The 15,718-nt window shown below is 43.5% G+C and overlaps 1 protein-coding gene across 1 annotated transcript in view; it reads right to left on the bottom strand.

Annotated features, from left to right (window-relative positions):
• Positions 1–11,395, bottom strand: part of LOC147883742 (Transducin/WD40 repeat-like superfamily protein) — a 164,860-nt gene extending 153,465 nt beyond the window's left edge. Inside the window, exons 1-2 of the mRNA XM_087399171.1 lie at positions 11,071–11,395; positions 1,245–1,354 (exon numbers count right to left, since the gene is read on the bottom strand). Of these exons, the coding sequence (XP_087255297.1) occupies positions 1,245–1,354; positions 11,071–11,203 (243 nt within the window). The 5' untranslated portion in view covers positions 11,204–11,395. The remainder of the gene's footprint in view (positions 1–1,244; positions 1,355–11,070) is intronic.
• Positions 11,396–15,718: the final 4,323 nt, after the last annotated feature.

Here is a 15,718-nt window from a genome sequence, read left to right as displayed (position 1 = left end):
TAAACAGGTACCTAAGAGTAGATGAACTCCAAAAATAGAACAAACCTAAGAAGCTAAAAATAAAATGTTTGAAGCTCCCCACTTCGGATTTTAATTCTACATTCAAGGATCCGAAACATACCCAAATCCGAAATTCCAAAGATATAACAACTACAATGTAGGACAGATAGCCCTTTCTGGAAAATAATAAGATAGATTTACTAAATCGAGAGATAAATGCACTCTTACTTATGCAAAGACAAGAGAACCTATAGAATTGGGAAGTAATCACTGCATATTTAGCATAATCGAAGACGTTTGAGTCAATGCGAGGCATTCATGTGACATTCAACATAGCATACTCACGTTGGTGTCATTCAGATATCAACTTGTAAACCTAAAGAAAATTGGGTAATGCTAAGATCCAACAAAAATTTCCTCCCCCAAAAGAGTTTGGATTTTTGTACAGAACGATTGGACAAGTCTCACAAGAGATCAATCGTTCCATAAACTCAAATTCACAAGTAAGAGGTCGAAGTTTGCTAGGAAAACAGCACAATTAGTTCCCATCTGAATACCAATGCTTTGTTGAAATAAAAAGTCTCCTTGAGTTATGAACAAATTATCTAGAAGAAATTTTAACCAACAAAAGACATCTTCAGCATCTACAACCTTTGTGCACCTTTTCTTTTTCCAATCAAGGCCTCGCTTTTTAGATTTATCCCACAAAAATTCAAAATGCAAGGCTGATTTTTCAACTCTTAACACTTTGCATCTATCTTTTTCATATCTGTAATTGAAAACTTGTGAAACAAGCTTTCCTATTTGTGACTTCAAACCTTCCAAATTTATCTTAGTATAGAGTGTAGTAAAATCAAATGTTTCAAGCAAGATTGGATTAAACTTCTCTTCTACATTCCAAAAGTTAACGGAGCTATATTTTAAATCAGCATGCACTTCTCAGAAGTAGGGCGTCAGCACCCCAAAGACAGCACACAGCTTTGCCTTAAACCATAAAGCAGCATATATATCTAGAGGAATCCAGGAACATGCCCAAACTCATTCTCTAAAAATACAACACAGTGCAGTTTCAATCTCATGATAGTCACTCATAAGATTTAAAACCATCAACTTCATCACACATAGCAGGGACAATGCAAATCCTTTTTTGACCTCACAATGCAATGAGAAATGTTATAGATGGCATGCACCTTACTAGAAATCAGACCATAGCAATACAAAGAAAAAAAGATTTCAATTTTGACCTCAAGAACTGCAACAATTGCATGACCACCAGCAGGGCTATATGCCATACGCACAGCAGGTGCCGCAACATCAATGCTTGCAAGCTTAGACCCTGTGAGTACGTCGTATTCTGCAATCAGACATCATCAGTTCGCATTCAGTGGTAAGGCATAGGTAAGTTGCCTTCTAACACCAAACAAAACCCTAAAATATAAACGTCCACCAAATTAGAGCAACAAGCTCATGTGCATCATCTTATATTCTTGAAGAAGTGTCTCAGCTCATGGGAACAAGCAAATCAGATACAAAAATGCACATTAGGTGCCAGCAGGTGTGCGTGAGAGAGAGAGAGAGAGAGAGAGGACTTCTGGGACAGCCAGACACCAACACACTCACACATTTACTTGCTACAGCTCAAGCAACTATACCACACTGTACACATAATATTGCATCTGCTTTATAGCTCCAAAATTCTCCAATATCTAGTTGACAACTTTGGCATTATTCAAAAACAGAATAAAAGGCAAATTCCATGAACTTTAAACTCCATCCTAACGTTGTCATGGCTGCTGCAATAAAGCAGCATGAGTGCTTGAACTCTGACCAATGGCTTGATGAATAGCTTACACATGCTTTTTCAGTGGCTAATATTCATCCATTTTGGTTTGTTTACACACAGGAGCCAAATCCTGCTCTGCAAATTAAAAAAATCATTTATGCGTGGACTCAACCTCAAACATACCTTCACTCCCAAACATACACGTGGGGTTAAATTCATTTCTATTATAAGGCTTACCTTCGTCCTAAATGTTATCCATCATTTTCTGATGTACTTAAACACTAAGACCCCCTCACTCTTCTCTACGTCTATTCCCAATTTCGGCAACCATTTAGACCCCTACCATTCTATTTCCTTTATTCCCTCTATTACCATTTGTGTTGGGGTCCATTATATTGCATTATATACCTTTGTAAGACTAGAATATGCATGACAACTGCTACAAATAATAATAATAATAATGCTCGTGAGGCTCAGCTAGTGCTGCCATCCTCCTCCGATGGCTGTGAAGATGTTAGCCGTCTGTGATGGGGGCTCTCCACGTCGTCCAAGGATATCGCCGGGGAGAGAGATATTTCTTGCCATCTTTGAAAGACCAAAAGGTTTATGAGCCCAAGTATGACATGGGCTGTGAAATGCCAAAAAAGAGAGCTTAAGTGCTTCTTCTTGCTACCAAACATAAAAATGAGAGCAAAATCTAACATATCATGTACCATGTCTCATGCCAGTGCCATGATAACCATGATAGGGTCTATGTCTAATATAGTAAATCCATCCTCTCGAGACTGGAAGGGCCCTTTCCACATGTCACGGCCCAAGCCAAGTTCTCACATTGTGCTACGCTTTCAAAGTTGGCCTAAGTGGGTACTGCACTCCCCTCAAGTCCCCAGTCCCTTGTGGGAAGGCATGGACCTCAGCCCATGGAAAAGGTGCTTTCAATGGCCAGTGCAAATACTGTGGTAATACAAGCAGCAAAGCATGGCGCATGCAATCCTGGAGGGGTTGGGGTTTGTGACCAGTAAGTATCCCCTAGGGTCCCCTGTGGCGGTTGAGGTCTCCTCATCTGCTAGGAAGTGTTTAATGCACTTTTGATAAGTATCGTCAGACCTAGGCAGTCCCTAGGTCTGTTTTCTTGTCTGCATGCTCTAATTGTAGTCTGTCTATGGCAAGCCATCTGCCAAATAAGGATAAATACCCCCTGTTGGCTTGGATGCAAGGTGAAATGTAAGAGAGTTATAGGCAACAATTAAGAATTGACAATGCTCTCCTCTGATCACACAGTGACTGGTGCAAAGAAAGACAAATTGGGCCTTCACTTGAATCTTGGACACATGGCAAAGATGGCAAATTTGCTCCCCCTGTGTATCTGCCCAGTTGATGAACAGCTGATATAGGAGACAGAAGCTGTCACATAAAATGTAGCACACAAAAGATGAATCCTCAAATATTGGGGGCCTACAACAGGACCCTTCGATAACAGGGACATGAAGTGCTCCCACCTTCTCTTCCAGTGTGGAGGAGATCCAAGCCCTATTACAATACATGTTTAGCAGTGTTTGCTTCAACATGTGCCTCAACTACAACCTACAAGTGACCCAATCCAGGTTGTCAAAGCTGAGCTGGAAGGGGGTGGTTTATTCATTCAGAAACCACGAGAGAGAGAGGCTCTGCAAACCACAATAGAGAAGATAATATATACACCTAGATGAACACACGACATGCCCAAATTCACCATATAAGAAAGAGCAGTTTATAACCTCATGGTAGCTATCCACAAGACAATAAACCATCAATTCCATCATGCATAGTACTAGCTACCTACTATGGCATCCCCACCATTATCTAATCAGGAAATGCAGACGGCCCCACAAAAGGGGGAAGAACCTCTGCAAATGGATCCCATGCATCAATGACCATGGAGGAGAAAGACCAAAACGCTATACACTACATCATGGTTGTAAGACACATTAAGACACGACACGTTAGACACGCTTCAGACACGAGTGTCTAAAGTGTCTTAAAGATAAGACACGTAAGACACGCCATTGTCGTTATAATAATAAATATTTAATTAATATATGTATAAGTATACAAATGTACAACTTGCTAGCATAGCTAGCTGCTAGATTCTAGAAGTACAATAAGCTACACTTAAATAATGCAAGAAGAAACAATGCACTTGTACAATGTAGTTAAGAGTCAAGACTCGTCACTCAAGACTTAAAAGTTAAAGTTAAGACTCACGACTGAAGAGCTCGCAAGTTTTGAGTACTAAAAGGTTTAAACTGACAATTGAATCTTGTCACTGTTGGAAAACTGAAAGGAAAGCAAAGAGTGGACACAAACTCAGAATACTTGCATTACTTGGTTGTAGAATGAAGAAGAGTGAGGTCCTTAAGTAGGCACCTCATACATGCTCACTGACATCACTGATGACTTCAGAGCTCCACAATCATCTCCTCAATCTGCTCCTAGATTCTCTCAATCATCCTATGTGGCTCTCCACCACCTAACTGTGCTTGTGGTCACCTAACTGTGCCTCTAGCACTCACACATAGAAACATAAGGTGTGCCAGAGGCATACACCTTGAGATATCCCAACAAACCCCCCCTCAAGGAAATGCCTCAGGCTATGTCAAGGATACATCTAGTCTCATAGTTTCTCATGCCATCTCATGGTGGTCAAGGATAAATCTATGGCTAGGTTCTCATGCTAGCAAGGGTTCCCTTGGGTGTAAGGTAAACAAAAGGGATACAAAAAGACCTTCCAATGGTTATCTCCCCTGCATGTATATGCACACAATGTCTGCAGGAGGTACCATGGAACAAAACATACACATGGCCTACATCATAAGGTGACCAGAGGTGTTTACAAAACACACAAAACACAATAGTTTATTTTCATTCATTTTGGAGGACTATCCAAGCTGAGTACCTTGACATTAAAAGAGAGATCTAGAGCATACATAGAGATGTTTAAAATGCATAATCTTCATGGGATGCCTCATCTTGTGGAGGCTCAACTGAAAGTAGATTTGCATTTTCTTTCTTTGCTTTGGCTCTGCAAAACTTCTCATTATAGTTGTTCTTGCCACAGTGCTTGCATGGATTAATTTTGAAGCAGTCCTTTGAAAGGTGATTTGTCTTTCCACAGTGATTGCAAGGAGTATACTTACCCTTCTGGACTTTTACAGCATAAGCAGTGTCATTGCCTTTCCTGAGCTCCATATGCCTTTCTTCTTCTTGGAGAGCAGAGATAATACCTTCAAGATTAGGATTAGGAAGATTTTTCAAAGTGGTAACTATGTGATCATAATCTTCAGGCATGCTCTTAAGTAACACTGCCATAGCATCATCTGGAGAAATAGGAGAGTTGATAGAAGCTAATTGAGTCATAAGACTCCGCATAGTTGACATGAGCTGCTAAAGTAGTACCACTAGTCATCTTCAATTCAAAGAAAGAGATTTTAAGTGATAGTTTAGAGATGTGAGAGCTAGCACCAAAAATCATGTCAAGCTTCTGCCAAGCTTCCGAAGGAGACTCCAAGTTAGAGATATGGTGAATATAATCATCTCCTAAAGCAAGAGCAATAATACCGTATGCTTTTTCTTCTCTAGCTGGATCCCTTGCCGGTCGTGTCGGAGTTGAGGATTCTCCAGCATTGGAGGCCGTAGAAGAAGCGGTAGGAGTCAGTTTGACAAGTCCCCATAAGTTCTCCCTCATCAATGCAAATTTCACCTTCATCTGCCATGTGTGGAAGCCCTTTCCATTGAACTTCTCGAGATTAAATAGGGTAGCCATGAGAGGATCTAACCCAAATATTGGGCAGTGTCTATCTCTCTTACAAGGAAAAAATAACTGAAAGACTTCCAAAATATGAGCACTTGATGTAGCAAAGACTAGTGACCAATATTCAAACAATGATGCTTCTTCTTACATGCTTCATAGAAGTGGGTGAAATAAATACTTTCCAATCAAAACCAGGTCTAGTAATTCAAAACAAAACTGAAGCCACACTTGTACTGAAGTTATTGAAAGCTTCAAAAAACCAAAAATGCTAGAGTAGCATTTTATGTAGCATCATCTTCAAAAACTTGTCCAAAACTGTCAAAACTGAAAAGCTGAACTTGGAGGGCTTGTAGCTCACTCTTCAAAGCAAGGAAAAGAGGGCTTTCTGAAGCAAAAGAAAGCTCATATACCAGAGAGGGTCCAGCACAGAGGTTGGACGAAATGGTGCGCACTTTTGCCCGGGAGAGTTGCTACAGGCTGAAACTGAGTTTTGACGATTTCTCCCTCGTTACTGAACCAAATGACCTGAAAAATGGCTCAAAATCTTCGTCTTGAGGTCGCCCATCTACTCCTAAGAGGGCTCAGGCAATGGCGGAGCAGGCAGGGAGTATTGAGCAACAGAAGAAATTCGTTGTTTGGAGAATGGCAGCCACCACAGACGTTTTTTCTTCAATTGCTTGCAGGTGGAAGTTCGCCCATACTAGAGGAGTTTCCATCTCAAAGATTTTGGGAAGAAAGAGGAAAATGGAGAAGAAGATGATGATGATGTGGCAGAAATGGGCTCAAGGGGGATCAAAGGGCTCTGATACCATGTTGGAAAACTGAAAGGAAAGCAAAGAGTGGACACAAACTCACAATACTTGCATTACTTGGTTGTAGAATGAAGAAGAGTGAGGTCCTTAAGTAGGCACCTCATACATGCTCACTGACATCACTGATGACTTCAGAGCTCCACAATCATCTCCTCAATCTGCTCCTAGATTCTCTCAATCATCCTATGTGGCTCTCCACCACCTAACTGTGCTTGTGGGCACCTAACTGTGCCTCTAGCACTCACACATAGAAACATAAGGTGTGCCTGAGGCATACACCTTGAGATATCCCAATAGTCACATGTGACATGAATGAAAACTGCATCTCGATACATATAATTGAAAGAAAGCTTTCGACTCTCAAGACTCAAATCTCTAAAGATTCATCCTAATCTGAATCTATGAGGTCACTGCCACTGCTAGATCCAAAGTCACCATCAATGATAGCATGGCTAAGTCAAACTCAATGTGTGTTGTTACTCCTCACCCACCCAAAAAAAAAAAAAAAAAAAAACACTAGAGTGTCTAAAGGTGTCTTAAGATAAGACACGTGTCTTAAGTGTCTTATCATAAGACACGAGTGTCTTAACAACCATGCACTACATTATGATTCTGTAGACTGGAAGACTGGGAAGGAACGTGTGGATCAAAAAGAAATGTGTAGTCACTAACTTGAAACTTATGAAAGGGATACTCCCTAATTGAAGAACAAAGATACCTTCACTTCACGTCACTGAAGGGTGGACTAAGGAATTCAAGGAAGACATAACACCACTGACGCTCTTGTTATGGAAAACCTTGAGGAAGGATTAAATGTTTGATAATGCTTGGGCATTGGAATTAGCTCTTTAAAAGGATGCTATCATTCCTAAGCCAAAGATTGATGCCACTATGCAGAACAATAGAAGAATCACTAAGGTTGGGGTGATTGCTCTTACCACAAGCCTCAGACCTAAGACAAAAAAGACCTTCAAAATCTGTGGTTGAGAGTTAGTAAGTTTTCTCCCACTCTCTTTGTCATTCAGAAATTGAATGTAATCGGTAATGTGTTAGCTAAGAGGCTTGTCAAAATTGACTAAAGAAGAATCTAGTATACCTCAACTAACGAGGAAGGCAAAGGAGGAACTGCCTTTGGCATTCTCAATTCCTATGCTTCTACAGTTTTGAGATGTATTAAGGATGCCTTTAGGCAGATGGGTGGCCATAGAAGTTAAAATCAAGGATGTAAATTTGGTCTATTGTCCTGCCTCATGGGCATTGAGGAAGGAAAAGTAGAATTCACTAAATATCATTGGTGAAGAGCTTCATTAAGGCAGGTGACTTTCGGATCGCTAAGTGAAAGAAAGATAGAAAGATGTCATCAGAGGAGGGGAGCTTGAGGCCTGGAAGTGCTTGAAAAAAACACAGCTCTAAAAGAGGTATGTAAAGCACAGACAACTATCTCTCTCTGATCATAAGTCACTGTTAGGGAGATGTGACTTTGAAATGGTAAAAAAAACAATTCATGGTTCAAAGCTGATCCTAAGTTCTTCAAACTCAACACAATACAAACCCAGACAGTTTTTAATGAGAAGATGCTTTCAGCAGGAGAGCATCCAAGGATAAGGATCAGCTCCCCGTTTGTAGGCCCCCAAATGAGGAGAGCACAGGGGACTGACACCTCAAGAATAGGAGAGGGATCATGGAGGGATGAAGAGGCTGCCACATGGGCAGGACACAGGCATGCCATGTGGGCAGCAAACAGTCCTTGTATTTGATTGGACTCCCACAGCACAGTACAGTCCATGTGGAACTGTCACGTGGCTGCTCATCATTGGGGCTGCCCATGAGGAGTCAAAGGTGGCTGGGACAGTACCCAGCCATAAGCCCTGTAGATAGGCAGCAAAGCTGGGGCTCAGCCTAGCAAACAGGCACAGGCCTGGTGGGCTTTTATAGGCCCCCAGGGCCTGGCCTGGTTGGCCAATCCACAGACTGGGTCAGCCAGTCCACAGCCTTGGTTGGCCCAACCCTAACAAGGTCGGGTGAGCAGACTAGCAGTCAGCCAATTCCAGAGAACATGCAGCCCTGTTAAAGGCCCACATTGTGGGTGGCTGTAAGCACTTGCAACAGTGCACTGCAGACTGCATCAAGCCCTTCAGGAATCGGTGCATGCCCAAGCACAGGAGAAGGCAGCGGCAAGAGCACAGCATGTCACAGCTACCTAAGCATGACCTTGGTGCATGTGGCATTCCCCTCTTTTGAACTTGTTGCTAGGTGGATGCCTCGCAATGCTTTGCCCAGAAATCGCAACTGCTCCGCCATGGCTTGTGACTTTAGGAGCTGGGAATGGACCCCCATAGCTCGTGCCTAACTCATCCCTAGACTAGGGCTCACAAAGGGGTCACGGCGTGTGACAAATGAGTCAAACTATGTGTCACAATGCTCCCTAGTGCAGGGGTACATGTTGTTGGAAAGGTCACCTCCCCATCTGTAAGCCCCCATATGAGGAGAGCATCGGGGAGGGAGACCTAGGGCAGTACCCAACAGGAAAAGAGAGAAAGGGGCTGGCAAAAAGACAGCATCATGGCTGGCATACGGAGCTCAGGCAGGAGCCTTAGAGCTGGAACAAGCCCGGAGCAGAAGCAAGACAGTCTGGGACAGATTGCGAAGGATCTAGGACATGGAGGCGCACGACCTAGGGCAGTACCCAACAGGAAAAGAGAGAAAGGGGCTGGCACAAAGACAGCATCATGGCTGGCATACGGAGCTCAGGCAGGAGCCTTAGAGCTGGAACAAGCCCGGAGCAGAAGCAAGACAGTCTGGGACAGATTGCGAAGGATCTAGGACATGGAGGCGCACTGTTTGCAGAGGCGCAGACATGGCAGGGAGTGCAGGCTCAGATCTGCAGCAAGGAATGTGACTGTCAGTGGGCAGGTGGCAGGCCTTTTATAGGCTGCATATTTGCCTTGAATGGAGGGCCAAAAGCCCTGGAAGTTTGGGCCATAAAAGGCCTGACTTGTGAGCCCTTTAAGGGCGGTTTTTTCCAAGCAGTCTGGTCGGTTTTTTATACAGACTGAGTCGGTTTTTTCAAGCAGACTGGTCGGTTTTTTGGTGCAGGCCTTGGGGCCTATATAAGGAGGCCATTCAGGCCTCATTTGAACATCATCTGGAGCAGCAATTCCACCAGCAGAAGGAGCAGCAGCAGGGCTACCTTTGGGCCTACAGTCAGGAGGAGAAAGAAGTGCCTTGTGCTGCAGACTTAGCTTGCAGGAAGCTGCCCACCTAGACTGGTTTCCAGACAGCAAGGTGGAGAAGATCATTCTAGACGGAAAGTCTACTCACGCTCGAGGTGGAGCACGCGGACTCTAGTCTAGAGATAGCCAGGAGATAGGAGAAGGACTTTGTGGTAAGATCAGAGGACCACACCATTGGTGGGACTCTGGATCTGTCTCTTTTGTATTGTGTCCATAGTTGTGGACGGAAATATATTATTTGGGGCGGCCTAGTCAACCTCTCTGCTAACTGGTACTGCAACTGCTGCCTCCCTAAAGAGCCGAGAAAGGGGAACTGTGGAGGGAACTGCATGACTATCCTCACATATTGCTGAATAATCGTCAACCTCCGTACTACTAATAGCTCCACCTCATACTCCAGCTGTGAGGCTATTCCCTCCTACTAGGCCTCAAACTCGAGGCAGACTCCTGCGACGCCCCCTCCTGCTGAGTGTCAAGGCCAGTGGGGCTAGAAACTGAGCCCACAAGTCCTGAACACTCTTGATGAGAAGGTGAAATATGAGTCCTCCTGACTAAAGCTAATGTGACCAACTGAGCTCCAAGGGTGAAAGCCCCATACGAACTGACCGTAGCTGATGAAGAGGCCTTATGGGTGGAAGACCCATCACACCTATCTGTTGCATCTGGGTTGTCCCTTTGGGTGGAAGCCCCAAAAGAACTAACTATGGGAACTAGACAATCCCCTCAGGTAGTGGACCCAAGAGGCTCATCTACTGTCACTGCAGATGGGATGGAGATGTCTCCAAGGATGGAAGACATCTACTGCTGAGATGCCTCCAAGGATGGAAAACCATGCAGGGACTAAATTAGATGAACCTGCAAGGAAGAACTCAAGCATGAAAGACACCAGAAAACTACCTAACTATAGTACACTGCTTTATTTATACATGATTGCCAAATCGGCATACAAAACTGTGCCTGGAAATACGAGATATAGAAGAACCCGCTTGCCTGATGGAGCTTGCAAGTCAGCGAACACGAAACTCATACTATTTTGCATAGCATTGATAATTCGCAACGGTTGCTGTTTACCTATATAAAAGAAAAGGTTGAGCATCCTGAGCAGTTCAGGAGCCCGGTTTACAATGGCGGTTTGCAAAAGTGCCAGTGTAAAATTTGCTCCTGTGTGAAGGTCCCGTTAATTGGAGTGGAAATGCCGCAAACTTGCCGGATCGCGCCACATAGGCATCACAAGACTATACAACTACGTGATAGCCGGATCGCCACACAACGAGCACCGTGATGGCCGACCCAGATGTAGATCACGACACAAATCTAGCAAATCCCAGCGACCGTTGCCCGAATCCACAGAACAGTGCTGGCATTTTTTGGGTATCAGACCTGTCTGGAGATTGGGATGAAGAGTTACGTAGAATTTTGAACAGCCAAACAAGGAGATTGCGGAGATCATACCATGGATATAGTGTCCGATTGCAACAGCCAGCAGAGCCTGAGTGTGATGAAACGCAGCATGATGGGGCTGGAGAGGCTGCGTCCCACGACCTGTCGCAGTAATGTCTAGATGGTGAGTTGTGATCCACTCCATGGCACTCTATGTCGGACTTATCGTTATCAACGCGAGAAAAAGTATTCAATCGTGCATTCCTCCGCAGTTGTCGTTTCGATCCAAGAATGTGAAGATCCGAAACAATCTGTATAGTCCAACAGTTTTAGAGATCGTACATCCCCTGAAGCAGATGCTTCAACTGTGCCAGATCGAAATCTACTACCGATCTGGCGAGCCAGATGACCTTTGTGGAAATATAATGCCAACGTGGCATGTGTCCCCCCCCTAAAGACTTTGCGGGACAAAAATCCACATCTTCAACAAAACACTTGGAATTAGTAAAACCCTTCTTGTCATTATGAAATGCCATATTTTTTGGAATGCCTAAGATATGCATCCAAAATTTAGCAATCTAAATATGGTGGGAAATTAGACTTTCATATGATGTGGACATCTTTTCATGTCATAAGGAGGAGACCCTCACTCTTTTCCCACATATACACCCTTGGGAAAAGGTGGGAAATTACAACCTTCCACATAGGATGAATTTCCCACCAAGTTCCCAAACAAAACCCCTTTGAGCATATGGGAAATGCAATTTCCACAAAACCCCTCCCATGTCATAAGGCCTTAAGGGTATTATGTCATGGAGGAAAAAAAGAGATCCGCTCCAAAAAAGAACCATGGGAAATAGATGGAAATTTTAAGTTGCTCTTTCCCCTACCCATTAAGAGCCTCTATCAGTGGAAATCAAATCTCCACTGTCCAATGAAAGGCCCTTCTAAATCGCACTAACGGTAAATAGCTCATCAAAAATGTGAGCCACTCGTATGACACATTTACTTCACTCAATCTACCTACGTTAATGCCTTGCCACATCATCCACAGTCACATCCATTCGGTGCGTCTGTCTACCAACATGGACAGTCTGTTCCTCTGCCCACTGTGCTCTATAGAGTCTAGGTGTGGTCTAGAAACTGTGCATTGGTCCATTGTGAAAGATTGCAGCACAACCACATGATGTGGACAAACTGCGAGATCCCTGACAAGGTGGTCAGGCTATCCAAACAATTCGTGTGACATGACGGGTTGCCTGCCCTCGAAAATTACCCCTCCCTCCAAAATTAGCGCGTGCCACATCCAATATACCATGCTACCACCTCGAAATTACCCCCTCTCGTCGACCCTTAACGGTCGAAAAAGCAACTCATGGCCTTCTAGCCACACGCTACATTTCCACGCCTTCACTCTCAAGAAAGTGCTCCTTGAGCACTTTCCCTCCAACCTTGACAACCATTGATGTGACATTTCTCTACTATTAATGTGGCATTTCCTTTTAGCCCTCTTTTCTTTTCCCTTGGATTGTTATATCACACACCAAGGGAAGGAAGTCCAATATATGCTCTTCCAAGAGAAAAACATCCCAAAAAGCCATCCTCATTTCCCCTCCATGACATAAGCTCCTAATGTGTGTGGGTGTGTGGGGGTGCGGGGTGGAAGAAGGGGGGGGAGTAGAGGGGGCATCCACAATCTTGGCTGTCAAGTGTGGAAATAATCAATCCCTTCCACTCTGTACATTTGTTTTGCTCGGTAGGCAATTGAAACAAGATTGGATCAGCATTTGGTCAAAGAAACTTTATGGTTCATTTGGCCAAAAATGTAAAATTTTTCATTTATTGGCAGTAATCATCAGTAAAGAAGTGCAAGAAAAGGAAATGGCTCTACCATTATCACCAAACCCCTTGAGGATCTAGACATCCTCTGATCACCTCAGTGGGAGCAATCACAATCGCCTCCTCATGCCACATTGCCCAATGAGGTGCCTCGGAGGAATAATTACCTCTGATAGAGGTAGGGAATGAGGAATTGCCACAGGAGATGCTATATCTCAATGCGCAATTGCAACCAATAGATCTCCATCAACAGCAGTAGCATGAGCCAAAGGCTACATTGAACAAGCACACCCTGGCAACATCATGGCATTCAATGAGCCACAAGGGGATCTATTGCAAGATTAACAACAAGCTATTGTACCCAAGTGTCAGAACTATCGATGGAGCAAACCACGACTAACACTGCAGGGTCATCAGGGTGGATGCATGGGCACCCCATGTATCAACAATTTCAGCAAACCTTATCACCGTCTTCCATCATCCAACATCAATCCAAGCATATGCTCAAAATGTCAAAAATATTCACTAGCTTGACGAAGGAGGAGCATACCCAAAAATTAAAATGATAAACTATAGTAGACATCCTATACCAATTCCATGGAATCAAGATAAATCTCATAGCACTTCGGGCCCAAATAGCCAAGAAAGAGGTTGAAGAATTGTGGATGAACCAAGCTCTCCAAAATTAGGAGAAAGCAGTGCTTGACATGACTTCCACCCTCCAGCAAAGCCAAGTGTAGTTGTTAGTGTTGCAGTTCATGTTACAACAATCCTACAGATTGTCAATGACCACTTCACCTCAGTCCACCCTCAGCAAATGGAGGAACTTGTACAAGCCATGCTCACAATAGTCCAAAAAGAGAAGAACTCTAGAATTTCTAGGAAAAGCTTGTAGAGATGCAACAATATCTTGCGACATGCACTTTTTGTGTTGAGATGCAACAATCGCTCCAGGGATGCCTTCTACTCAAAAAACTGCTTGCCACCAATTTATAGGCAACCACTTCTCAATGGTCAAATACCAATAAATCCATTCCTCAATAAGAATAGGTCACCTTACATATAAAAAAGATTAAGGGTGCATATACGTCGATCTACCATAAGTATAAGGAGAAGTTTGATTAGTTGCACTTCCACTAGGTTATAATCTCAAAGCTTGAACTCCAATTAATAGTTCAAACCAATGAGGCAATGGAATGACATGATAAATGAAGCCCCACTATAGTGCACGATTGCACTTTATCAAGAGCTTGTGGCTGCTACAAGCACAAGGTTTTCTCAAAGAACATCCATTAATCCAATGGAAGCAATTCCAACTCAAGATCTTATCTGCTCATCCAAAAATAACATAGGAACATTTCATAGGGGCGAAATCATTGGACAACATTTGTTAAGACCTACCAACATATGAAAAAAGTATCTTTTGCATGTCCATCCATCCAAGGTTTACTACACTCAGGATGGATGATTTCACTACATATGTATGCCTCATGGTTGTCCTCCCCTCAAGGTCATCGGTGTTCTATTGCTGCTACTACAAAAATCCTCAATCATATCTATAGGGAATGGCATGTCCACCGTCCCACCCTTGCAGCAGCTGATGATCCCATCTCACCAAGAAAAAGAAGTGTCGGAGTATGACTTGGCTTATCTCAAATCTAACTTGCAATATCTTACCACTCTCTATGCCAATCTCATAACCTCACTTCCCCTTGCTGGTACCACTCTCTTAACCTTTCCCAAGCTCCAACCAAATCTCCATTCCCTCAACTGCATCTTTGCTAATGCCTCTCACCACTTCCAACTCACCCATCCGTCTCAAACTTTCCAGCCTCTCACTCTTAATTTGTTCCATTCTATTTCTAATCCCACCATTGAGGATTACCAAGTTGCTCAATCCATTTGCCCAATTATCCCCCCCCCCCCCTTCCCCCAAATATACCCCTCCACTCATATATCCCTCATTTACCCCTCCCACAAATAACACCCTTCTATATTGTTCCCCCATGTCCCCAGATTCTCTCCATGCACCATCATCACCTCCAACACCACTTGAGATGCCATCGATAGTAGTGGACATGATCTTTGATTTTGAATATCAAGATCTAGATGATCAAATTGCAATCCCATGCCACATTACAATGATGGAGATGATTATGAATGTAATCCCACTTCTAGGTAACCCCATCAAGGACTCCTGGAACAACGACTCAGATATGAAGACTTGAGGCAGATGGGCCCTGAAAAATGTCCCAGTCAACATTCGCCAGCACCATATCACTGAAGGTTGGATTTGCAAGTTGGATCCCCAACCTGATTGGAGATGACCCAAGCTCTTTGACGTGAGCTTCTTGCATGAATACCTCCATGCCCATCCCAAGTTTTATGCAATACCACAACGTTACCATTGGGATGCCAACATACACACTTTGGTAAGGATCATACTTTTAATTGGTCTCCATTGATTGAGCCACGCTCTAGAGTGGGATGGAACATCCAAGGCACATTGATCCATGCACTTCAGTAATATGATGCATGCATGTGAGGCAACATGGACCGCATCCTATGGCAAAGTGCTATCTTTTGCAAAACCTTGGAATACATTCTTGAGGTTCCTAGCCACAATGACTGCCATCTACCTACACTCAATTTCAATCCCAACGGTCAGATTGATGCTCAAACTATAAACAGACTCTATCAAAGAGGCATCTTCTTAGAAGCTCGCCACATATCTCTTTTTGAACAGATGGTGGAACATGCTTCCTAGAAAGTGAGCAAAAATTGTATGGTGCAAAGGCATTACAACATGACTAACTGGCATACCACAAGTTCCACAACCATTGGGTTACACACATGGCATCCCAACTTCATGATAACAATA

Source organism: Dipteris shenzhenensis, chromosome 27, assembly GCF_047967505.1.
Source record: "Dipteris shenzhenensis isolate YYH24624 ecotype China chromosome 27, Dip_SZ_1.0, whole genome shotgun sequence".
In the NCBI taxonomy this organism is placed as follows: domain Eukaryota; kingdom Viridiplantae; phylum Streptophyta; class Polypodiopsida; order Gleicheniales; family Dipteridaceae; genus Dipteris; species Dipteris shenzhenensis.
Note: the sequence above shows the minus strand (reverse complement) of the source record. Positions and strands in the feature narration are given on the sequence as shown.